Source organism: Cicer arietinum, chromosome 2 (assembly GCF_000331145.2).
Source record: "Cicer arietinum cultivar CDC Frontier isolate Library 1 chromosome 2, Cicar.CDCFrontier_v2.0, whole genome shotgun sequence".
NCBI classification, from domain to species: domain Eukaryota; kingdom Viridiplantae; phylum Streptophyta; class Magnoliopsida; order Fabales; family Fabaceae; genus Cicer; species Cicer arietinum.
This window is the reverse complement of record NC_021161.2, coordinates 23,620,941-23,648,752: the sequence shown is the minus strand read 5'-3', so window position 1 is coordinate 23,648,752 and position 27,812 is coordinate 23,620,941. Positions and strand designations below refer to the sequence as shown.

Sequence of the window (27,812 nt, the reverse complement as noted above, 5' to 3'; positions counted from 1 at the left end):
GTGGAAAATAAATGTTTGAGTATGCTCTGTGTGAATTTGAAAATCATTAGTGTTAAATGAGTATTAAAAATGGGGAATCTTTTAATATCTGCATTTACTTAATGATTGTTGTGGAAAGAGTCAGAGTATGCTCATGCATTTCATAGTACATGGTGACCGCGACGGTTCCATGGTGATAGTGGTGACCGTGATGGGCCACGAGATGATCCCATGTGAATTGTTGGTTCATCTTATCCTTGCGAGGGTTATCGTGTCGTGCTGATCTGTGAGAGATTGAACTCTAGAATGTGCTGATCTATGAGCGATTACACTCTAGAAAACAGTGTAAGGCATGTGATAGGCGACACTTTAGTAAATCGTGCGGGCCTGTGATTGGTGGCACCTTGGTAATTAGTACAAGGCCTATGATAGGCGGTACAATTAGGATTTACGCCCCTTCGAGGAGAGTTTTGGTTTGGAACTTCTGGGATCCATGCATTTTGACATATACGCATTGCATTAGGGTGCTTGACACGCGAGTCGTGTTTGATATGCTATGATGATTGCGTGTGTATACTCAATTGTTGTTGTGATTGTGCCTTAATTGCTAAGTGTGATTGTTTTGGATTTGTTGTAAATGTTGATTGATTGCGAAACCTTTTCGAAACGTTTTCGAAACTGAATTATGTTGTTTTCTGCCGCTGTATTCGAATACAATGAGGTTGTAGTCGAATACAAGGATGTTGTAGTCGAATACAGTTGTGCTAATTTTGCGACTAACTTGCAAAACAACACTGTATTCGAAGACAAAGATGCTGTATTCGAATACGACAATGCAATTTTGTTAAAAACTTCATTTTTCAACTTGTTTATGAATGTTTGACATATGAAAACCCTTTCAAGGAGTATGCTAAGATGAAAGGTTGTTTTGTGCATTTAAAACTTAAATGCTAAGTGATATTTGTTAATTTTGGTTGGTGACCTTCACAATTATTGTGGAAATCTGGGTTTTGCTCTCAGATGAGAACCAGGATCGTCCTACCGGCTAGTACCCTAGATATGGACACGTAGTTAGACATACCTGACTGATGTTGTGTCCGAAGGATCTTGCGGGGCACGTGGAGATCACCCAGGTGATATAGTCTTTTGAAGCATGATTAGATTAGATGGTTGTATAGGGGATATATTTCTTTATTTGGCGTATGTATTTATTTTAATTTGGAAGATTGTACCTCTCCTTGATGATGGCCTTATAGGAAAACCATGCCGCTAAGAAGGAATGACGCTCCAAGAGTCAATGTCAATAGGGATGACCAAATGGAGGAAGCTATGAATAACATGACTGCTTCTGTTGCTGCCCAAACTATTGCAAAGACTTGACGAGATCTAGAAAAGAGGGATAGAGAGGTACGTGCTGTTGAGTCAAGAGGATAAGAATATTTTCTTCGTTACAATCCTCCAAAGTTTAAGGGTGATGAGAATTCAGAGAAAGCGGATCAATGGATCCAAGAAGTGGAGAAGATCTTTGAGATGATTAACTGCCAGGCAGGAGTGAAGGTCAACTATGCTACTTATCTGTTATTAGGGGATGCTGAGTATTGGTGGAGGAGTGCAAGGTTGTTGATGGGGTCAGCTCACGAGGAGGTGAACAGGGAATAATTCAAAAGGAAGTTTTAAGACAAATACTTCCCAATGAGTACCAGGACTAAACTGGGTGATGATTTTCTAAAACTTCATCAGGGGAACATGATAGCAGGCGAATATGTCGCTAAGTTTGAATCGTTGTCGAGGCATTTCAGGTTTTTCCGTGAAGAGAATGATGAACCATTCATGTGTCATCGTCTCCAAGACGAACTAAAGTATGAGATTTAAGACTTTGTTTAACCCTTGGGAATTCAACGTTTCCAAGTTCTTGTGGAAAAATGTAGAGAAGTTGAGGATATGAAAAATAAGAGGGCTAGCCGAGGAGGGAATTTTAATTGAAGAGGGCCTAGTCGGGTGAATTATTGGAACAAGAGAAACAAGTTTCTAAACCTTATAATCGACCACAAAATAACAACGGGGGGCAGAGTCGCTCGGGGAACTAGAATTTCGGTAGGAAATTGAGACAAGGGAGTCGATGATTCCGATGTGGGGAAGAGGGACATTATGCTCATGTTTGTACTTCTAATGCTAATGTTTGTACCTCTAAGGGACTTACATGCTACAACTTCCAGAAGTCAGGGCACATTGCAAGGGATTGCACGGCTCCGAAGGTAGAACCAGTTGTGAATGCAACTAGGGCTACTCGTCCTATTGCTAGAGGAAGCGTTTATTGCGTGAATGTTGAAGCTGGAAATCCATCTAGCCATCTGATTCAACGTGACTGTTAGATTGCAGGTAACACTCTAACTGGACTTTTGGATTCGGGGGCAACCCATTCCTTCATAGCTATGGATTGTGTGAATCGTTTGAAGTTATCTGTGTCTGCCTTGCCTTTTGATTTGGTTGTTTCCACACCTGCTAAGACTTTGACAGTAAATTCTGCATGTTTACATTGTCAAACAACTATCCAAAATAGGGATTTCTTGGTTAATTTGATATGTTTACCTCTATAATCACTCGAGGTCATTCGTGGTATGGATTGGATGTCGTATCATTATGTGATCTTGGATTGTGCTCGCAAACTGGTTCTTTTCCCCGAACCAGGAGTTGTGAAGTGTAACACCCCGATTTTTAACAGCGCGAGTGTATTTTTTTTTTCAAAACAAATTCATTAAAACAAAGAAATAAAGAAGGAAATACTTTTGGATAAATATTTAAGTCGTAACACAACGACAAAAGTCAACAACATTTACAAGCAGCGGAAATAGTTTGAAATAAAAATCAAAAGTATTTAAAACAGCAAAATGCACCGGGGCTATGGGACCTATCAAACATAGCTCATATCCCTGGGGTATTCTTGGAAAACACTTGTACAATAGCACTGCCCAAGAATCTTAACTCCCCCACGTCACATCAGAAAGTGGTACATGGACTCATCAAAATAAAAGTGTAGCTGACAATATTGGTATAGGTACAGTCTTCCAACATACAGTAAATACATCCACAAAAGAAAGACCTCTAGTCCCTATACAACCGTCTAATATGTTCATACTACAAAAACTATACAACCCGGGTGATCTCCACACACCCTGCAAGATCCTCCTAACAAAGCTCCAGTCAGGTGTGTCCAACTACCTTCCCATCTATTATTTGGCGTATGTATTTATTTTAATTTGGAAGATTGTACCTCTCCTTGATGATGGCCTTATAGGAAAACCATGCCGCTAAGAAGGAATGACGCTCCAAGAGTCAATGTCAATAGGGATGACCAAATGGAGGAAGCTATGAATAACATGACTGCTTCTGTTGCTGCCCAAACTATTGCAAAGACTTGACGAGATCTAGAAAAGAGGGATAGAGAGGTACGTGCTGTTGAGTCAAGAGGATAAGAATATTTTCTTCGTTACAATCCTCCAAAGTTTAAGGGTGATGAGAATTCAGAGAAAGCGGATCAATGGATCCAAGAAGTGGAGAAGATCTTTGAGATGATTAACTGCCAGGCAGGAGTGAAGGTCAACTATGCTACTTATCTGTTATTAGGGGATGCTGAGTATTGGTGGAGGAGTGCAAGGTTGTTGATGGGGTCAGCTCACGAGGAGGTGAACAGGGAATAATTCAAAAGGAAGTTTTAAGACAAATACTTCCCAATGAGTACCAGGACTAAACTGGGTGATGATTTTCTAAAACTTCATCAGGGGAACATGATAGCAGGCGAATATGTCGCTAAGTTTGAATCGTTGTCGAGGCATTTCAGGTTTTTCCGTGAAGAGAATGATGAACCATTCATGTGTCATCGTCTCCAAGACGAACTAAAGTATGAGATTTAAGACTTTGTTTAACCCTTGGGAATTCAACGTTTCCAAGTTCTTGTGGAAAAATGTAGAGAAGTTGAGGATATGAAAAATAAGAGGGCTAGCCGAGGAGGGAATTTTAATTGAAGAGGGCCTAGTCGGGTGAATTATTGGAACAAGAGAAACAAGTTTCTAAACCTTATAATCGACCACAAAATAACAACGGGGGGCAGAGTCGCTCGGGGAACTAGAATTTCGGTAGGAAATTGAGACAAGGGAGTCGATGATTCCGATGTGGGGAAGAGGGACATTATGCTCATGTTTGTACTTCTAATGCTAATGTTTGTACCTCTAAGGGACTTACATGCTACAACTTCCAGAAGTCAGGGCACATTGCAAGGGATTGCACGGCTCCGAAGGTAGAACCAGTTGTGAATGCAACTAGGGCTACTCGTCCTATTGCTAGAGGAAGCGTTTATTGCGTGAATGTTGAAGCTGGAAATCCATCTAGCCATCTGATTCAACGTGACTGTTAGATTGCAGGTAACACTCTAACTGGACTTTTGGATTCGGGGGCAACCCATTCCTTCATAGCTATGGATTGTGTGAATCGTTTGAAGTTATCTGTGTCTGCCTTGCCTTTTGATTTGGTTGTTTCCACACCTGCTAAGACTTTGACAGTAAATTCTGCATGTTTACATTGTCAAACAACTATCCAAAATAGGGATTTCTTGGTTAATTTGATATGTTTACCTCTATAATCACTCGAGGTCATTCGTGGTATGGATTGGATGTCGTATCATTATGTGATCTTGGATTGTGCTCGCAAACTGGTTCTTTTCCCCGAACCAGGAGTTGTGAAGTGTAACACCCCGATTTTTAACAGCGCGAGTGTATTTTTTTTTTCAAAACAAATTCATTAAAACAAAGAAATAAAGAAGGAAATACTTTTGGATAAATATTTAAGTCGTAACACAACGACAAAAGTCAACAACATTTACAAGCAGCGGAAATAGTTTGAAATAAAAATCAAAAGTATTTAAAACAGCAAAATGCACCGGGGCTATGGGACCTATCAAACATAGCTCATATCCCTGGGGTATTCTTGGAAAACACTTGTACAATAGCACTGCCCAAGAATCTTAACTCCCCCACGTCACATCAGAAAGTGGTACATGGACTCATCAAAATAAAAGTGTAGCTGACAATATTGGTATAGGTACAGTCTTCCAACATACAGTAAATACATCCACAAAAGAAAGACCTCTAGTCCCTATACAACCGTCTAATATGTTCATACTACAAAAACTATACAACCCGGGTGATCTCCACACACCCTGCAAGATCCTCCTAACAAAGCTCCAGTCAGGTGTGTCCAACTACCTTCCCATCTACAGGGTACTAAACGGTAAGAAGATCCTGGTTCTCATTCTGAGGGCAAAGCCCAGATTTCCACAATATTTGTATAGGGTCACCAACCGAAATTAACAAATAACACATAGCATTTAAATTTCAAATGCATAAAATGGCCTTTCAACTTACCGAGGTGCCACCTATCACGGGTCAACAGGATTTACCAAAAATGTGTAGTCTATCGCGGACCTTACATGACGCGACAATCCCCGCAAGGATAAGATGAACCAACAAATCACATGGCATCATCTTGTGGCCCTTCCGGTCACCACTATCACCATGGCCCATTCGGTCGCCATGTACAATGAAACGCATGAGCATACTCTAACTCTATCCACGAAAATCATTAAGTAAATGCAGATATTAAAAGAATCCCCACTTTTAATACTCATTTAACTCTAACGATTTTCACGACAATCATTAAGTAAATGCAGACATTAAAAGATCCCCATTTTTTATACTCATTTAACTCTAACGATTTTCAAATTCCACACAAAGCATACTCAAATATTTATTTTCCACCATACACATCAAATTTAATCCACAATTTACATTAAATTCGATCAATTCAAAAACCACAAAATCCACACCAAGTTCAATCATCAATCACCACAAATTTCCACAAAACTCAAACATAACATATGTCAAACTAATTTTCACAAACCACAACTCAAACATATCAAATTTCTTTTCCTCAACCACACACATAGATGAATCAAATTCCTTTACCACGAAAACACTCATCAATTTTACCAAAAACCCAACTCCAAACTTTCACCCATAAAAGCATTAAATTCATTTTCCCCAAATCTACACTTCAAACCCACCAAATTAAATATTCCACACAAACCCAAATAAGTCCCTAAATGCAAACTTAAAGTTTGGAAGGAGCCATTACCTTAACGATAGCTCTAACACGCGATTACGGTACCGTAATTAATTTCGGTAAAATCTTCGTTCAAATTGCTGCTTCGAAGATGGCTCACTAGCACCGCAACGTGGAGATGAGTATCTTTCCCTTCTATCTCTTCGCAAAACAAAGCTTAGATCTAGAAGAAAATGGAGGTTTTGAGTTATGGAGGTTTTTGGTTTTCTCGTGAAACAGAGAGAAGAAGAAGATATAATCGCAAAGGAAATGCTTTTCTTTCTGCTTTCCTTTCTTCCTTTTTCCTTCCTTTCTATTTCCTTTTCCTTTCTTTTCCCTCCAAACATATATATATTAATTATAACTTAACAAATATCTAATTATGTAGATATTTTAGATATTTATCACAATCAACATTTCCACATCCTCTCCCATCACTTCTCAAACCATTTGATAAAAATATCTACTCTCGTCGAAACTCAATTGACATATACAATTTTCAGCAGCCCGAGATATTTTTAACCAAACTGCCCGGTATCTGATTGGATAACATGAGACGGATCTGCAAGGTATTTCCCTAATTGTGACACATGAAACACGTCATCAATATTGGACAGTATCGGAGGCAATGCATCTGATAAGCAACCGGTCCAATTCATGTAGAAACCTGATATGGTCCAATGAATTTCAGAGTCAATTTCTTCGATTTCAGGGCTCTACCAACTCTAGTCGTAGGCGTGACTCTTAGAAATACATGATCACCCTGTTCGAATTCTAGAAGTCTGCGACTCTTGTCCAGATAACTCTTCTGACAATCTTGTGAAGTCTTCATTTTCTCCTTTATCTTCTTTACCTTATCAGTAGTTTGTTGTACCATCTCCGGTCCTACAATCATACTTTCACCATCTTTATACCAACACAAAGGTGTTTGACCCTTGCGCCCATAAAAAGCCCCACATGCTGCCATTTCAATACTTGCATGGAAACTATTGTTGTAAGTAAACTCTACGAACGGAAGTACATCATCCCAACTTCCTTTATCATCTAATGCACATGCTCTCAAAAGATCTTCCTAGGACTGATTTGTCCTCTCAGTTTGTCCGTCCATTTGTCCGTCCGTTAGTGGATGGTAAGCTGAACTCAATCTTAGTTTCGTTCTCAACGCTTCATGCAATGCTCCCCAAAAGTGCGATGTGAACTTTGGGTCACGGTCTGATACGATACTCGATGGTACTCCGTGTAATCTCACAATCTCAGTAATGTAGATCTCAGTTAGCTTGTCTACCTTATAAGTGGTCTTTACCGGTAAAAAAGTGTGCAAATTTAGTCAATCGATTCACTATCATCCATATAGAATCATTATTTCTCCTTGTTTTTGGCAATTCATTTATAAAATCCATGGAAATGTTGTCCCACTTCCACATATAAAGGTTGCCGCATTTATTATTATTATTATTATTATTATTATTATTATTATTATTATTATTATTATTATTATTATTATTATTATTATTATTATTATTATTATTATTATTAAACTCATATATCAATAACTCACAAAGTATCAATAACTTGGCTAAAAAGCCTCATATATCAATACCAAAATACACTAAAAAATATAAATTAGAGTTTAAAACTATGGGTCTTACATTACTACCCCTCTAAAATTAGTTTCGTCCTGGAAACTACGCGTCGATAAATAACTCAGGGTGTTGTTCTCTGATCTTGCTCTCTAATTTCCAAGTCGCATATCCAGTAGTTGGGTTCCAAATTACCTTGACCAACGAAACATCCTTGTTCCTTAACTGCTTAATCTTCCTATCATCAATTCTTACAGGTAATACTTCAAACGACAAGTTATCCTTCAGTTGAATTGTATCTGGTTCGATAACATGAGACAGATCTGCAAGGTATTTCCTTAACTGTGACACATGAAACACATTAAGAATATTGGACAGCATCGGAGGCAATGTAATCCGATAAGCAACCGGTCCAATTCATGCAGAAACGTGATATGGTCCAATGTATTTCAGAGTCAATTTGTACGATTTCAAGGCTCTACCAACTCCAGTCGTAGGCATGACTCTTAGAAATATATGATCCCCCTGTTCGAATTCTAGAAGTCTGCGACGCTTGTCCACATAACGTTTCTGACAATCTTGTGAAGTCTTCATTTTCTCCTTTATCTTCTTTACCTTATCAATTGTATGTTGTACCATCTCCGATCCTACAATCATACTTTCACCATCCTTATACCAACACAAAGGCGTTTGACACTTGTGCCCATATAAAGCCTCACATGGTGTAATTCCAATACTTGCATAGAACTATTGTTGTACGTAAACTCTACCAATGGAAGCACATCATCCCAACTTCCTCTATCATCTAATACACATGCTCTCAAAAGATCTTCCAATGACTGATTTGTCCTCTCAGTTTGTTTGTTCGTTTGTAGATGGTAAGCTGAACTCAATCTTAGTTTCGTTCCCAACGCTTCTTGGGTCACTGTCTGAAACGATACTCGATTGTACTCCGTGTAATCTCAGAATCTCAGTAATGTAGATCTCAGTTAGCTTGTCTACCTTATAAGTGGTCTTTACCGGTAAAAAGTGTGCGGATTTAGTCAATCGATCCACTATCACCCATAAAGAATCATTCTTTCTCCTTGTTTTCGGTAATCCAGTTATAAAATCCATGGAAATGCTGTCCCACTTCCAATCAGGGATATCTAAAGGTTTCAACATTCCAGCAGGTCGCTGATGTTCCACCTTCGCTTTCTAACAAGTTAAACAAGTTGATACATACTGCGCTACATGTCTCTTCATTCCTGGCCACCAATACTTTTACCTCAAATCCTGATACATCTTTGTTGCTCTAGGATGAATACTCAATTTACTCTTATGAGCCTCTTCTAAAATTGTCTTCCTTATGTCTATAATTTCTGGTACACAAATCCTACCATTACATCTCAAAATATTATCTGGTCCAATCTTAAACTCAGTTATCTTCCCTTCCATTATTAAGTTCCTCTTCTCTTGAATTAAGTTGTCATTTTGAGAATTCACAATGTCTTCAAGTAGTCCACTCGAGATCTTAATCATTCCGAATTTCAAAATTCCTGGTGCAAACTCTACGTTCAAGTGTAGGTCTCTAAAAGCTTCCCACAACTCTTGTTGTCTAGCCATCACTGTTGAAGACACTGATACACTTCTTCTACTCAACGCATCAGCCACTACATTGACCTTCCTAGGGTGGTACAACATCTCTGTATTCGAATACAAGGCTGTTTAAGAAGTCAGCAGCAAAAACAAGATGTTTGTATTCAAATACAACCTTATGTATTCGACTACATATAAGTTTGTAACTAAAATAGGATGTCTATATTCGAATACAATCTTCGGTATTCGAATACACAGCAGAAAACAGCAAAATTCAGCTTTTAAAAGGGTTTCAAATCAATCCACACTTACACACAAATCCAGACAATAACACTTAGCAATTATAGCACAATCACAATGACAATTTGAGTTTCAAAAAGGTTTTGCAATCAATCACACTTACGCACAAGTCCAAAACATTCATACTTAGCAATTATAGCACAATCACAATGACAACTTGAGTTCAAACACACAATCATAATCTTGAATCAAACATGACTCGCGAGCCAAGCAGCCTAATGCAATGCGTATATGCCAAAATGCATGGACTCAGAATTCCAAACCAAAACCCTCCTCGGAGGCTTGTAAATCATAATTGTACCGCCTATCACAGGCCAAAGTATTAAATTACCGAGGTGCTACCTATCGAGGGTCAGGAAGATTTACTAAAAACGTAAATCGTAAATGTACCGCCTATCACAGGCCGAAGTACTATTTATCGAGGTGCCACCTATCACGGGTCATCACAATTTACCAAAAATATGTAGTCTATCGCGGACCTTACGCGATGCGACAATCCCCGCAAGGATAAGATGAAGCAACAAATCACATTGAATCATCTTGTGGCCCATCCAGTCACCACTATCACCATGGCCCATCTGGTCGCCATGTACTATGAAATGCATGAGCATACTCTGACTCTATCCACTACAATCATTAAGTAAATGCATATATTAAAAGATTCCCCATTTTTAATACTCATTTAACTCTAACAATTTTCACGACAATCATTAAGTAAATGCAGATATTAAAAGATTTTCTATTTTTAATATTCATTTAACTCTAACGATTTTCAAATTCCACACAGAGCATACTCAAGCATTTATTTTCCACCACACACATCAAATTTAATCCACAATTTACATTAAATTCGATCAATTCAAAAACCACAAAATCCACACCAAGTTCAATCATCAATCACCATAAATTTCCACAAAACTCAAACATAACACATGTCAAACTAATTTTCACAAACCACAACTCAAACACATCAAATTTCTTTTCCTCAACAACACACATAGATGAATCAAACTCCTTTACCACGAACACACTCATCAATTTCACCAAAAACTCAACTCCAAACTTTCACCCATAAAAGCATTAAATTCATTTTCCACAAATCTATACTTCAAACCCAACAAATTTATTTTCCACACAACCACAAATACGTCACTAAATGCAAACTAAAAGTTTGGAATGAGCCCTTACCTTAACGGTAGCTCTAACACGAAATTACGGTACCGTAATTAATTCCGATAAAATCTTTGTTCATCGTCGCTTCCAAGATGGCTCACTAGAACCGCAACGTGGAGATGAGTAACGTTCCCTTTCTATCTCTTCACGAAACGAAGCTTAGATCTAGAAGAAAATGGAGGTTTTGAGTTATGGCGGTTTTTGGTTTTTCTCGTGAAACAGAGACAAGAAAAAGATATAATCGCGAAGGAAATGCTTTTCTTTCTATTTTCCTTACTTCCTTTTTCCTTCCTTTATACTTCCTTTTCCTTTCTTTTTTCCTCCAAACATATATATATATATATATATATATATATATATAGAGAGAGAGAGAGAGAGAGAGAGATTAACTATAACTTAACATATCTAAATATCTAGATATTTACCACAATCAATATTTCCACATCCCCTCCCATCACTTCTCAAACCATTTGATAAAAATATCTACTCTCGTCGCAACTCAATTGACATATACAATTTTCAGCAACCCGAGATATTTTTAACCAAACTGCTCGGTATTAAATTCTTCGACAAAAGATTCACCATACTTAATCTAATTTTTTTATCGACGAATAATTTTAATCGGGGCATCAAAAGATATTTTTAGGCATTAAACTCACAAAGTATCAATAACTTGGCTAAAAAGCCTCAGAGTTCAATACCAAAATACACTAAAACACATAAATTAGAGTTTAAAATTATGGGTCTTACATTACTACCCCCTAAAATTAGTTTTGTCCTTGAAACTACGCATCGATAAACGACTCAGGGTGTTATTCCCTGATCTTGCTCTCCAATTCCCAAGTCGCATCTCCAGTAGTTGGGTTCCATATTACCTTGACAAACGAAACATCCTTGTTCCTTAACTGCTTAATCTTCCTGTCATCAATTCTTACAGGTAATACTTCAATTGACAAGTTATCCTTCAGTTGAATTGTATCTGATTTGATAACATGAGACGGATCTGCAAGGTATTTCCCAAATTTTGACACATGAAACACGTCATGAATATTGGTCAGTATCGGAGGCAATGCATCCGATAAGCAACCGGTCCAATTCGTGTAGAAACCTGATATGGTCCAATGAATTTCAGAGTCAATTTCTTCGATTTCAGGGCTCCACCAACTCTAGTCGTAGGCGTGACTCTTAGAAATACATGATCACCCTGTTCGAATTCTAGAAGTCTGCGACGCTTGTCCACATAACTCTTCTGACAACCTTGTGAAGTCTTCATTTTCTCCTGTATCTTCTTTACCTTATCAGTAGTCTGTTGTACCATCTCCAGTCCTACAATCATACTTTCACTATCCTTATACCAACACAAAGGAGTTTGACCCTTGCGCCCATAAAAAGCCTCACATGCTGCCATTTCAATACTTGCATGGAAACTATTGTTGTAAGTAAATTCTACGAACGGAAGTACATCATCCCAATTTCCTTTATCATCTAATACACATGCTCTCAAAAGATCTTCCAAGGACTGATTTGTCCTCTCAGTTTGTCCGTCCGTTTATGGATGGTAAGCTGAACTCAATCTTAGTTTCGTTCTCAACGCTTCATGCAATGCTCCCCAAAAGTGCGATGTGAACTTTGGGTCACGGTCTGATACGATACTCGATGGTACTCCGTGTAATATCACAATCTCAGTAATGTAGATCTCAGTTAGCTTGTCTACCTTATAAGTGGTCTTTACCGATAAAAAGTGTGCGGATTTAGTCAATCGATTCACTATCACCCATATAGAATCATTCTTTCTCCTTGTTTTTGGCAATCCATTTATAAAATCCATGGAAATGATGTCCCACTTCCACTTATAAAGGTTGCCGCATTATTATTATTATTATTATTATTATTATTATTATTATTATTATTATTATTATTATTATTATTATTTTTATTTGAAATCTGCAAGATACGTTACTTTTTTAAAAACCAATTATTATCATATTTGACCTCCAAATAGGATCCGATCAGCTTTGTAACCAAATCATTCGATTAGCTAGTTTAACACCTGCATGGAACAATAAGAGAAGTAAACAAACTACACAATTTAAGTGGAATCGACAACTAATGGCGAGTTAATTAATTGTGTGTATTGTTAACTAGGATTTAGTATCTCATTAAAATATTGTGTTTAGATAAAAAAATAATTTCCTTAAATTAGATTAGTAGATAAAAAAAATTAGACATCGTGTCTAAATTGTATTTTATTTCGAGGTTAGTTATTAAATGCTCAATTTTTAATATTTTGATTATTAAAAAAATTTCAGCTGTAAAGTTTTATTTTAAAGATTTTACAATATTATTTTTTCTGGATAATTTATTATTTATTATAGTATGTTATTCTCTTATATAAATTTGAAATTAAATTACAAATATTTATTATGCAAAAAATAAATTAATCAATTCAATAACGTCTCATTGTTATATGGAGATGTACTACTTCCGTGAAGTAAATATCATCTCATCATATGTGGAACACTAGTTCATCTAGTGTAGGGTACAAGTCTCATCCGTGTGGAACATAAGTTCATTTAAAACACATACAATAAAAATAATTCATTTTAACAATTATCTTCAAATATACAATATTTCATTTAAATATACAATAACAACAATCATTCAAAAACAATAATTAAATAATCTTTTAAAGAATACATATTCAAACAATTATAAACAAACGACAATTCAACAAACAATATAGTAAATAAATTAATTCATAATCTAAGATTGTATTTCATAAAATCCCAATGTTAATAGAGTTAGGTTTTCGAGAAAATATATTTTTATAGAAAAAATATTCAAATTACCTAACTCTTTTCACATCTCAAATTCCTAAAATAAACGTATCATGTATGAAAGGGTTAAAGAGTGTGATTACTCACCTTTTGAGTCAAAATTGAATTAAAATTGATCGATACTCTTTTGATTAATTTACTCGTTTTATATCTTTCTTTGTATAAGCTACCATACATGAAAGGGTTAAAGAGATGGTTGTTAATTGTAATTTTTTTTACAGACTAATAATATCTATATGGAACATTTCAACTCCTAAAAATGTTGATATTTAAACCATTTTATTTTTTTTTTCCATAATAATACGTTTGTTACAATACGAGGCACATGATTGGAAGAAAAAAAAAACTCCCTTCAAATAGTGTGTATCAATTTAAAATTTTACCTTATGCTCCTATGTGCAAATCAGATGTAACATCTACATATTTTAAATAATGTTTAATACAAAATAATATTAACAATAATAATCATAGTAATAAATAATAATAATCTATAATTTTAAATTTTAATTTCTAATTTTTAATTATTTCTAATATGTAATTTTAGGATGTTATATGTATCATCACGTTCATCATCTACACAAAGAGGTGGATTCCATCTTGTCTCAATATTATCTATATATTTTGTACAAAATGTAAGAATCTCTTGGCCATGCTTTGTTGCATACATAAGATTTCAATGACCCTAAATATATATTATATCATAACAAGAATTTAAATCAATACTCATCTTAAGCCACTAAAGTTGAACATTTTCGCATCACACGACAAAATTTGGAGTTTGTGTTGGTGTAGATCCTATCACCAATCTATTTTATATAGATTATCATATGAATCACGGATTTCAATCATATATCTAATTTTAGATACATATACAATGAGTCATTTATTATGTTATGAAATATATAACATCAAATCCTTAGAATAGATAGCTTGTTCAATAGAACATCAAGTGTCACTTGATCGTGAGACCCTATTGAACATTAGAATACTATTCTTAAAGTATTCGTAGTTAAACTATTATGGTTAATTAAAATGACAATAATACATTGAGACTATTATGTGAGAAGACGAGTGATCACATCTTATGGGTCATGTGTATGAGATATCAAATTGTCACATATGTATTAATATTATGGGTAACAATTATACTAGAATGACCTACCATAGAAAAAACATATAATTATTGTGAAAGTGTCATTAGTGATTCTCATGCGATCATAGTGAATATCCCTTCAACTCTGAAGCCACTATGATCCTTACATGGGGAGTGGTAGGCTTTAAGGTCATCAAACATTGTTTGTAACACACCAATCATAAATGTGGTTATTAGACCTACAATAAACCATGTTGAGAGTGTGACTTACGTAGATTAGATTTGTCCCTCCTATATAACAAAAGTTATGTCTTGGGCCTATCAATAGAATGAGACAACGGAAATGCATGGCCATGTTGGAATGAAATATTATGTGATAATGGGTTCATTAGTATTTATGCATCTACTCTATGATCGATATATACAATTGGACATTGCAAAGATCACACACATTGTGATATTTGGACGAAGGCACTATTAGTACATGGTAAATAGTGGTCATGGTAAGGTTAAAATTGTATAATTGATGTTGTCATTAATTGAATAGCAATGATGTATTTGTAGATGTCACTTAATTTTTATAATATTTATTATTAGTTTAATATTTAATTTTATGTTAATATTATTGTCAATTAAGTGAAAGCTTATAAGGTCACACGATAGAATAATTAAATCAGAAAGTTAATATTTAACTTAATCATTGTTTCAATAAATAATGATTTAATTAAATAAAAATAATGGTCTTGTAGTGTGTAGGGCCTCTAAGACAATAAAAAGGTAGAAATGAGAACTATATATATAATATATAGTATGCCTCCTCTAGGTTTTGTTGTTCCTCTTTATAGTAGCCGTCAACTAGCACATATGTCATTCTGAGGCGACTGTTCATGTGGATTGAATAGAGACAATGCACTTGTGGTGATGGTGATTTGTCTCCTTGAAGCTTCCAGATGTCAACACATGAACGCTTCTATTTAAATTTTTGAAGGTGTTTGAAAACACAAGAAGAGGGGTTGGATTGAGTTTTACCATTTCTTAAAATTACTTGAGTTGCTTAACCAAAAGAATATTTTTTTATCAAATCATTCAACTTACGATCATAAAAAAGGTTTGCTATAAGTAAATTCGAATCATAAATAACTTATATTTGAATAATAGAGGGAGAAAAGTAACAAGGATTTTATACTAGTTCATAATAGATTGTTGCTACAGCTAGTCTTTCCTTTACAGAGAGATTTTGCCTTAGTATAATTGAATTCTTAACCGAATACTTAAGCAGTAACATACAAGTATTATTTACTCTACCTCTTTAGACTTTGAGTATTTTTCTTATGCCTCTCTAGGAAGTTATCATAAGCACCCTTCTCAACTTTATAGAAGCCTTTCATGAGTAATTTTATATTTATTCTAGTACATCTTATAGATGAAAGAGTTGTTGCCACTATCGAGCTGATTTACATCAGTTCGAGTATGTGTTTGAATTTACACAAAATTTTTCAATGATTCTAACTCTCATTGAGAGAATATTACATTTCAAGTCCTATATTAGTTTAAGTGTATAAAACACTTTGTCTGATCTACATCAATTGTATTAACTCTCTACTGGGAGAATTTTTAATTCATTATTTTCTTTTGATGTGTTCTAGGCTTTTACAAAAATTCTTCTTAACATATTATCTTTTTCATTCTCTCAACTCTATTTTGATATTGATTGGTTTTACTTAAATACTGATAAATGTATCCGTTGAAATTGTTACGATGGAGATCTTGAAGCAACATTTAAGTCAAATCAGCCTTTAAGACTTATTCATATATACTTTCATAATTTATTCAGCGTATCTTGATTTAAGAAGATAAATTTCAGAGGCTAACATTATTTGAGGATATCATGCGCTTCTTAAGTCAATGGATATGTCCATTCTTGACGAGAAGACGATGTTGAAATGTTTATTTTTTATAAGAGCATTGACTGTATCAGATTGTTCACATGAAACGTTGACCAAACTATCAACTGGTTTACTAGAATTTTCAAACGCAAAGTCATCAAACTGAACTTGTAGTCCAAATCTGTTGAGGCGCATTGAGAGCGCGTTTAATAAAGTCATACATACCTTCAACATATACTTTAGAGTCACTTTGAATTTGTTTATTATAAAATTTTTTTTGTTCATTAGAGGACGTAACTTGTACCAGACCATTATCTTTGTTAGAGCCTTCATTTAGAGCAATTTTCTTCACAAAATGATTTAAAAGAATGTTCCCCCTAATTGTAGTACTCATAATTTGTTTAACCAAATAACGGGTCAGGCATGTCTAACTACGTGCCACTACAAGAAATTGAACGTTTAGCGACAGTGAAAATCTGTAGGTAAAATTACCTATACCGACGGGGTTTTTTTTCGTGGTATATAATCGCCCATTGCCTACGGATTGTCCCCGTGGCTATAGGGTATAGTGACAGAATTTTTTCCGTTGCGGTAAACATTTGATTTTACCTACGGATATTTCATTGTTGGTATATACTTTAGTCATAATTTATAAAAATTATACCTACGGTTTTGATTCTGTTGCTATACATTTAAGTGACAACTTTTTTCTGTTGGTATAGGTTTTAAGAGTAATTAATTTATTATAAATATTAATTTTTTGTTATCAACAAAAATTATATAATAATTTAAAATTTATTTTATAAAATTAACCAAATATAAATATACAATGAAATATATATATCTAAGACTCAAAATAAAATAAAAAGTGTTCATTGTATATATTAAAAATTAACATAAAAGTCTTACAACGATAAAACAAAATCCTAAACCTCAAAAAATAGACATTTAAAATAGACATCTTGTGTCATACATAACAATCTCAAAAAATATTAAGAAATTGACTCCACTAAATTGCCAATATTCCATCTTCAACAACAAATTAGCTTTTAATCTTCACCTACAATCAATAAAATAACAAATGAATAAATACACGATTCCACATAAAAATATTACTAATAAAATAGAGAAAATGTTAATGATTTTAATTAAAATTAACTAATACTATCTAATTACCATTTTCATTATTTTCGTTGTTGTTTGGACTAAGTGAATTCAAATGGTTTTGAGCACTAGTAGCATCAGGAACCTATCACAAAAAATAGAAAATATTACTTATGAAAAATACGATTATGGAACTTATGAAGTTAGTTGGATAAGATTAATAACTTATGATATACCTGTCTTGCAGCTTGTATTATATCATTAACATCTGCTCCAGAAAATCGATTTTGAATTAAAGTCATCACATTTGCTAACAAGTTTTCCATATTCTTAACTCTTTCGCGCAACTCTTCATTTTCAGATGCACAAACCTTCGATTTTTTAGAATGAGGAATCTTGCCCATACATCGCACACGTCCGTTTTTATCAGGTCCTTGTACTTGATAAAATATGTCATCCTTCCAAGACATAGAACCTTGTGTGTCTTGGGTTGATTGAGAAGTTCCAGCCTCATTATTATGTTTTTTTAGTTCTTCCTAAAAAATAAAATAAAAATTATTAATGATTGAAAATACCAAATTGAAATTGACATTCAAAGCATGTAGTACTACAATAAGATCCAATTAAAAAACTTCAACATTGCATATAGGCTAACAAATACAAAATCTCCTAAAAGATCAAGTAAAAACCCAATACAATCATCATACATTTGAAAATAAAATTCAGCACTTTGTCAAACTTAATTTAAACACATTTTATATATTGGTACCGTTTAATTATTATCAAAACTTACAATCAATCTTGCAGCCTTTTCATTGACAATTGTTCCATCTTTACGAGTGCGGGTATCAATGTAAATCTCTTTACGTCTAGGCAACACTCCTTTTCCCTTTTTTATGTACAACCAAATAAATAAGTTAAATGCATTTCATTTTTAAAAATAGAAATAGAAGTAAACCTTCTCATCAATAAACTTTGGGAGACTTTTTGAACCCATACAATGAACATCTTCAAATTTAGCACGATTTTGCCTATTAATTTTACTTATTTTCTACAATTGAAATAAAATATTAGTCTAAATAATAAACTCATTAATATATTACTCATAATATATACGACTTACTTGTCCTTCATTAGAAAACCAATGATGAACCAAACCACGATATTGATTTGGGTCAACCCTATCATCTGGTACAAGAGATGCAACTTCTTCTTCTGTTTTAGTAGGGTCATATGCCATTGACTTTAGATCACCCTTCCATTGCCTCCATTTCTCATTCAGCTCAGATTTTAACATTTCTCTTGTTAAGTCATTTATTGGAGGAACAAACTCAAATTTACTCTACACAATAAGAGATGTTAAAGAAACATGTTATATTAGTTAAATGTATTCTTACAGTTATCAACATGTTATGATGAGTGTGCTAAACATATATATTCTTAAACTATAAGTATGATTATAAATTGTTAATCCATCAAATATTCCTAACATCATCATTGTACATCAAACATGTTAGAGCACAAAAACTAAAAAACATGTTAATTGTACATCTCAATTGACTTCTTAAAAAAATGTTATATTAGTTAAATGAATAATCATAATACCTCTATTAATTTCAACATTTCTTCTTTGTAATCATTTGGCATAACTTTCCATGACTTGTAGTTGATAGGAGCATATTGATACCTTCTAGCTACGCTACCAATGAAACGAGTTAGAGTTGTCCCTTCCTCACCAATGGGTCGACCATATTTGTCCAAATTAACGATTATTAAATCACCATCTTCCATTTCCCATACATCTAACATTTTTGTAGGACCTCTAGCCCGTTTAGGCTCTACTTCTACAAACAAAACAAAAGGACAATAACATTTTGTGTGCATATAAGTCATAATAAAAATAATATAAATAAAACTTCAAAACAAAGAATATATAATTAATACCTTTTTCAATTTGTTCTTCTTCAACTTCTATATCAGAGGGAATTGAGTGAGATTCTACAGACTCACGTATGACACCTTCTGCATGACAAGGACTAGAACGAGTTTCTGCAACATTACTTCCTTCTACATTGGTTGAGTTTGTATTATTAGAAGTAGACTGAATTCCTTCATTATCACTTGCTCGATGTCGAATATTTAACTTTCTTCTTCGAGCCATTGCTTCTCTAACACAAAATTATAAATGAGTAACTTGGACAAAAGTCAAAAAACATAGACAAATCTAAAAGTATAATAAAAACATAATGTATAAAATCATGCACAATTAGAACACACTTCATTCGTCTTCCTCATCATCTTCATTATCTTCATCATCATCCATATTATCAACATCAACAACTTCAAAAAAATCATTATCGTCTTCAACTTGAAGCCTAACCAAATCATTAACATTTTGAGTAGCTTCACTTGTATCGCCCATTAGTTGCCCATGAATTTCTTCAATTTCATTAGATTCCTCATCACCCATATCATAGATATCTCTAACTTTTGCATTGAGAACAACAAGCCAATCCTTGTTTCTCTCATCATATATATAAAACACCTTTTTAGCTTGTGATGCAAACACAAATGGGTCATCACAAATATTTTTCCCAGTATGTTTTAAAAATTTGAAATTGACAAGCGTCATGCCAAACTTATCTTTCTTGATACCTTTATTAATATCAACTCAATCACATTTAAATAACACAAACTTGTACTTTCCAGAATAATCCAACAGCAGTGTATCAGTTATTGCCCCATAGTAATTAATTTCATCTTTTGAGGTCTTTGTCTTTACAACAACTCCACTATTTTGTGTTTTCAAAAATCTCTCTCTCTTCTTTGTGTGGAATCTAAAACCATTAATCGCATAACCTGTGTATCTTCTTACTACCTCAGATGGTCCACGGGATAACCATCTAAGTTCATGAGTAACTTCTGAGCTCTTTTGTTCATCCATACGCTGGATCTAAAATATTTCATGAAATATAGTAAGTTTATATATAAAAACAATCAGTAAAATTTAAATAATTAAATTATTATATGCTCACCCTGAGTTTAAACCACTCAATAAATTTTTGACCATGTTGCTTGTCAATTTCAACTTGTGTCAATCGTCGTGGTCGACACTGTCTCTTAAGATGTAAAATGTGTTCTCTAAAAGTAACAGTAATAGAGTTAAAATAAAATGTAATAAAAATTTCAATTGTATAAAATTGAAATATGATATGTGACTTACTCTATAAATGGAGCAACTGCATCACAATTAGAAAGCACATATCTATGTGCCTGTGCTAACTCTTTCTTGTCAAGTTTAGTTCTACTCACTTTCTTCCTCTTCCCTAATCGTAACTTTTGTTGTTTCTTTATCCCTAATGGCCTTCCAGAGACTTCATCGTCATTTCTGTTAGGTCTATTGAACCTAGTTTCTACCCCAGATAGATATTGCGAACAAAACGTCAAACATTCATTGGCCAAAAATCCCTCTGCAATTGATCCTTCTGGATGGGCTCTATTACGTACAAAGGACTTAAGAGTAAGAAGAAACCTGAAAGTGAAGAAAATTTAAAATATTTATGTTCTCAACATCCAAAAAAACTTGTTTAACACTTTTAATTAAACCAATTTTTATAAACATACATACCTCTCAATCGGATACATCCATCGATATTGTACCGGTCCAGCAACTTGGGCTTCGTGTGCCAAATGAATTACCAAATGCATCATAACAGTAAAAAATGAAGGAGGAAAAATTGTTTCCAACTGACAAAGTGTGATAACTATTTGAGACTCCAATTGTGATAGAAATTCCACATTAAGTACCTTAGAACAAATTTGCTTGAAGAAATTGCAAAGATCAACTAACACTGAAGTGACTTTATCTGGCAATGAACCCCGTAATGCTACTGGAAGAAGCTCTTGCATCAAAACATGACAATCGTAACTTTTCAATCCAAACATCTTGTGTTGCTTGACATGCACACAACGTGGGATGTTTGATGAACATTCATCTGGAGTTTTTACATTCTTGAGAATGCTTAGGAAAGATTCCTTTTCTTTGTTAGTCATTTGATAGCATGCTCTAGGCAAACGCGTTGTAGTTATATTAGGACTTGGTTGAGGATGGAGCATACTTCTTATGCCCATATCTACAAGATCAGCTCGTGCCTTATAATTATCTTTGGATTTTCCCTCTTGGTTTAACAATGTACCAATAATGTTGTCACATACGTTCTTTTCAATGTGCATCACATCAAGATTATGACGCAATACATTATATTGCCAATAAGGCAATGTGAAGAAAATGCTCTTCTTTTTCCAAGGTTGTGCTCCATTTGCTAGACCTTTTTCTCTACATTCATCTATTTGTCTTAAAATATCAGTCCCATCAAGTCTTTTAGGAGGGATCCTTAGCTCTCGTGTTCCATCAAAATCCCTACTATTCAATCTCCACTTATGTTTGGGAGATAACCAACGACGATGACCCATGTAGCAAAATTTTTTACCATGACGTAACCACTGCGAGGTAGTTTCAATACCACAACATGGACATGCATATTGACCTTTAGTACTCCATCCAGACAAGTTAGCATATGCTGGAAAGTCATTAATAGTCCACATCATAGCTGCACGAAGTTGAAATGTCTCTTTCTTATAGGCATCAAATGTTTCAATTCCATCATCCCATAACTCTTGCAACTCTTGTACTAAAGGTTGCAGATAAATGTCAATGTTATTTCCAGGACCTTTTGGACCCGGAATTAATAGTGATAACATGAAGTATGGTTGTTTCATGCACATCCAAGGAGGAAGATTGTAAGGAATTAGAATGATAGGCCAAGTGCTATGAGTAATACTCATAGTCTTGAAAGGATTGAAACCATCTGAAGCCACTCCTAATCGAACATTACGAGGATCTAACGAAAATGTTGGATATCGAGCGTCAAAATTCTTCCAAGCAAGGGAATCAGCTGGATGCCTAAGAGAACCATCATTCAATCTACTCTCATGGTGCCATCTCATTGATTCTGCAACTTTGGAGGACATGTATAACCTTTGCAACCTTGGTTTCAATGGAAACCATCGAAGGATCTTTGCTGGTATCTTCTTTCGCCTCTCAGAAGTCTCCATTCCATTACCTTGTACGTCTTCATTTGTTGTTTTCCACCTTGACGTACTACACTTTGGACATACTTCATATTTGGCATATTTATCCCAATATAATATGCAATCATTGGGACAAGCATGGATCTTCTCATACCCCAAACCTAATCCTGAAACAATCTTTTTAGTTTCATAATATGACTTTGGCAAAACATTTTCTTCTGGTAAAGCATCTCTTAGTAAATCAAGCAACATGGAGAATGACTTGTCACTCCACCCATGAAGACACTTTAAATGATACAAATGTACCATAAATGATAGCTTGCTATACTTCTTACAGTTGGGGTAAAGCATTTGCTCATTCTCCTTTACAAATTCGTAAAATTTAGAGTTTTCTCTAACTTCGGGAATTCTTTCACCTTCACCACAAATTGGCTCTTCTGTAGAATGAATTCCAAATACATCATGAACTAATCCATCCATGTCATGCTCCATTTCTACATTTTGTTTAGTAGCGCTACTTGAAGTTCTAGGTTTTTCACCATGATATATCCATTGTCTATAGCCTCTAAGAAATCCACGATGTGGATCTGTTAAGTGTTCATAAACACATACGCGAGAATAAGAGTGGCAATTGGCACATTTTGTACAAGGACACATTATTTTTCCATTGATTTGTGAATTTTGAAAAGCAAATTCAAGAAATTCATTAACTCCTCGAATATATTCTTCACTTTGTTTTGATGGATCACACATCCATTCTCTATAAGCCATTTGGAAAAATTAACTGAAAATGGATGATGCAAATTTTAATAATCAATAAGTTTTTTTTTCCTTTTTCTGTTTTAACACGAAGAACAATTAAAGACAAAGGCAACTAAAATTATAATCAAATTTCAAGCACATAATGCAAGTCCTAAAAAATGAAAAAGCTGAAAATTCGAATGCACAACTTGCTAAGTTACTGGAAACACAACCACAATATCAAAGTGCCACAAACACACTTGCTAAAATTAGAGAAAACTATTCCGCTCTTGCTTTTGCTATTAGTCTTTCCTTGAAGAAAAATAAATACTCATATTTTTCTCACCTCTCCTTTTTTAATTTATATATAATTTTTTCATCAATTGTTTTTCCTTAATAATATACTACTCAATGTTTTAAATGAATTTATCAGATCTTACCAATTGGCATTTGATTAATTAATTAACTTGAACTTCATGGTGATGTGATACGATTACAAGTTGAAGATAAGGACAAAGGTTTGAATTGTTATTACATTTAATTTAATGATCATTGTGTCTTATTTCTCAAACCTGTGGTAAGTTCCTTCACTACATGTATTAATTAAAGACAAAGGCAACTAAAATTATAATCAAATTTCAAGCACATAATGCAAGTCCTAAAAAATGAAAAAGCTGAAAATTCGAATGCACAACTTGCTAAGTTAATGGAAACACAACCACAATATCAAAGTGCCACAAACACACTTGCTAAAATTAGAGAAAACTATTCCGCTCTTGCTTTTGCTATTAGTCTTTCCTTGAAGAAAAATAAATACTCATATTTTTCTCACCTCTCCTTTTTTAATTTATATATAATTTTTCCATCAATTGTTTTTCCTTAATAATATACTACCTAATGTTTTAAATGAATTTATCAGATCTTACCAATTGGCATTTGATTAATTAACTAACTTGAACGTCATGGTGATGTTATACGATTACAAGTTGAAGATAAGGACAAAGGTTTGAATTGTTATTACATTTAATTTAATGATCATTGTGTCTTATTTCTCAAACCTGTGGTAAGTTCCTTCACTACATGTATTAATTTCTCTCTGCATTAGGTTCTGTTAGGTGGCTAGTATATTCTGCTATATTTTGTTTTAAGACCAGTATATATTAGTATTAGGTGGCTAGTATATTGTGCAATCTAAACAATTTACAATTTTCTCGAGCTTTCTAGTATGTACAAACAATATCTACCCTGACATAACGATGTTATTGTTGAAATCAAGTACATTGAAACTTCCATATTATAGTTGCAGGTTCAGAAATTTCAAAGATTCAAAGCACAGAAATAACAAAACAGAAATTACAAAGAAATAACAAAACAAATTACAAAACAGAAATTACAAAACAGAAATTAAAAGCAACACCGGTCACAGGTTCAGGTTGTACAAAAATAAATTAACAGTACAGAAATTCAAAATTTACCGGATGTGAGAAAGGTGGTCACAGTGACGACGAGAACGGTAGACGTGGTGCGAGAACGGTCACGGCAACGACGAGAACGGCAGGGAGAAGGTGGTCACGGCAACGACGAGAACGTGGTGCGAGAACGGTCACGGCAACGACGAAAACGATGGTTACAGCGGCAACGAGAATAGTGGTCACAACTCGAGATTCAACGTACGCGAGAATGAAACAGATTCGGGCTCGGGGTTGGTTGACAGGGAGAAGGTGGTTGCTCGACGACGAGAAAGAGAAGGAAACAGATTGGGGCTGTAGATTAAGAGGTTAGGGATTTAGATTGGGGCTTGGATTGGGTGAAAGAGAAGAACAACTCAACTTGTTTTAGGTTTTAGGTGTTTTTAGGAGTTGATACTGATTTACATTTTGGGTCTGTTATTTTTTTTTTTTTTTGGCTCCATTTAAAAATTTTGGATTTTGGCTCAATTAAAATTTTTTTGCCTCCATTAAAAAAATTAAGATTTTGGCTCCATTGAAATTGGGTGCATTAAAAAAATTAGGATTTTGCCTCCATTGAAATTATTTTGGCTTACATTGAGCAAAAGTTTGTACAAAATTATTTTCACAAATAATTAAGATTTTGGCTACTTTACAAAATATTAATTTTAAAATTTTGATGTCTATAGCCACAGATTTAATTGTGTAACTATAATAATTAGTGACAAATTTATATCACCGAAGGTATAAGACACCTAAACCAACAATAAATAATTTATCTGTGGGTATAGCTTATCTATACCTACCGTTTTTTATTTTGTTACTATAAGTTACTTTAGGGATATGTCTATTTTCTTGTAGTGTGTCCATCTCTAGGGTACTACCCGGTAGGACGATCTTGGTTCTCATATGAGGGAGAAGTCCAGATTTCTACAATAATTGTAAAGGTCACCAACCAAAATTAACAAATATCACTTAACATTTAAATTTTAAATGCACAAAATAACCTTTCATCGTAGAATACTCCTTGAAAGGGTTTTCATATGTCAAACATGCATAAACAAGTTGAAAAATGAAGTTTTTAACAAAACTGCATTGTCGTATTCGAATACAGCATCTGTGTATTCAAATATAGTGCTGTTTTGCAAGTCAGTAGCAAAATCAACACATCTGTAGTCGACTACGAGACAGGATGTAGTCGAATACGAGACAGGATGTCAGCAGCAAAAACAACACCACTTTATTCGAATACAACATTCTTGTAGTCGAATACAATGCTGTTTCAAAAGTCAGTAGCCAAATAAGGATATCTTATTCGAATACAACCTTATTGTATTCGAATACACATCAGAAAAAGTGCAAAAATTAGTTTCGAAATGGTTTCGAAATCAATTCACACTTACACACAAATCCAAACAATCACACTTACAAATTAGGGCACAATCACAACCACAATTGAGCATACATATACAATCATCACAGTATATCAAACATGACAACAAAACTGCATTGTCGTATTCGAATACAGCATCTGTGTATTCAAATATAGTGCTGTTTTGCAAGTCAGTAGCAAAATCAACACATCTGTAGTCGACTACGAGACAGGATGTAGTCGAATACGAGACAGGATGTCAGCAGCAAAAACAACACCACTTTATTCGAATACAACATTCTTGTAGTCGAATACAATGCTGTTTCAAAAGTCAGTAGCCAAATAAGGATATCTTATTCGAATACAACCTTATTGTATTCGAATACACATCAGAAAAAGTGCAAAAATTAGTTTCGAAATGGTTTCGAAATCAATTCACACTTACACACAAATCCAAACAATCACACTTACAAATTAGGGCACAATCACAACCACAATTGAGCATACATATACAATCATCACAGTATATCAAACATGACTCGCATGTCAAGCACCCTAATGCAACGCGTATATGCCAGAGTGCATGGAATCAGAATTCCAAACCGAACCTTCCTCGAAGGGGCGTAAATCATAATTGTACCGCCTATCACAGGCCTTGTACTAAATTATCGAGGTGCCACCTATCACGGGTCAGCACGATTTACTAAAAATGTAAATCGTAAATGTACCGCCTATCACAGGCCAGTAGTAGTATTTACTGAGGTGCCACCTATCACGGGTCAGCACGATTTACAAAAATGTGCAGTCTATCGCAGACCTTCACGACGCAATAATCCTCGCAAGGATAAGATGAACCAACATATCACATGGAATCATCTCGTGGCCCATCCAGTCACCACTATCACCATGGCCCATCCGATCGCCATTTACTATGAAATGCATGAGCATACACAACAATCATTAAGTAAATGGAAATATTAAAAGATTCCCCATTTTTAATACTCATTTAACACTAATGATATTCAAATTCACACAGAGAATACTCAAATATTTTTTTTCCACCACCACACATCAAATTTAATCCACAATTCACATTAAATTCGATCAATTCAAATTCTTTGTAACATAAATATATTATTCTTCGACAAATAATTTAAAACGGGGGCCAAAAAGATATTTTTTGCATTAAACTCACAAAATACCAAAAACTAGGCTAAAAACGTAAGAAATTTAACATAAAATACCCTAAAATTGTATAATTTAGGATTTAAAATTTAGGGTCTTACATTACTTCCCTCCCAAAAGAAGTTTCGTCCTCGAAATTTAAAGTAAGAGTAATAACCGCACCCAGTTTGCACTCGTCTCAACATACAAAATAGAACTTGTTTTGTCATGCTTCCGTGAAGAAAGTGTCGTCTATCCTTTTTCATAGATATTTAATAACTCTACACACTACTGAAGCCGGTAAGACTCACCC

At 34.3% G+C, this 27,812-nt stretch overlaps 2 protein-coding genes across 2 annotated transcripts; both read right to left on the bottom strand.

The window, feature by feature from the left end:
* Positions 1 to 17,436: 17,436 nt before the first annotated feature.
* Positions 17,437 to 18,594, bottom strand: LOC113785514 (uncharacterized). Its single transcript, XM_027332155.2, has 4 exons — positions 18,477 to 18,594; positions 17,920 to 18,219; positions 17,756 to 17,828; positions 17,437 to 17,639 (listed from the first exon to the last, which is right to left on the bottom strand). The coding sequence occupies exons 2-4, from the start codon at positions 18,151 to 18,153 to the stop codon at positions 17,629 to 17,631; spliced, it is 318 nt and encodes a 105-aa protein (XP_027187956.1). The 5' UTR covers positions 18,154 to 18,219; positions 18,477 to 18,594; the 3' UTR covers positions 17,437 to 17,628.
* A 23-nt stretch (positions 18,595 to 18,617) lies between these two features.
* Positions 18,618 to 25,070, bottom strand: LOC101497806 (uncharacterized). The gene is made up of 5 exons (XM_073365404.1): positions 24,991 to 25,070; positions 19,628 to 19,846; positions 19,289 to 19,527; positions 18,807 to 19,025; positions 18,618 to 18,734 (listed from the first exon to the last, which is right to left on the bottom strand). Exons 2-5 carry the CDS (start codon positions 19,842 to 19,844, stop codon positions 18,618 to 18,620), a joined length of 792 nt encoding a protein of 263 aa, XP_073221505.1. The 5' UTR covers positions 19,845 to 19,846; positions 24,991 to 25,070.
* Positions 25,071 to 27,812: the final 2,742 nt, after the last annotated feature.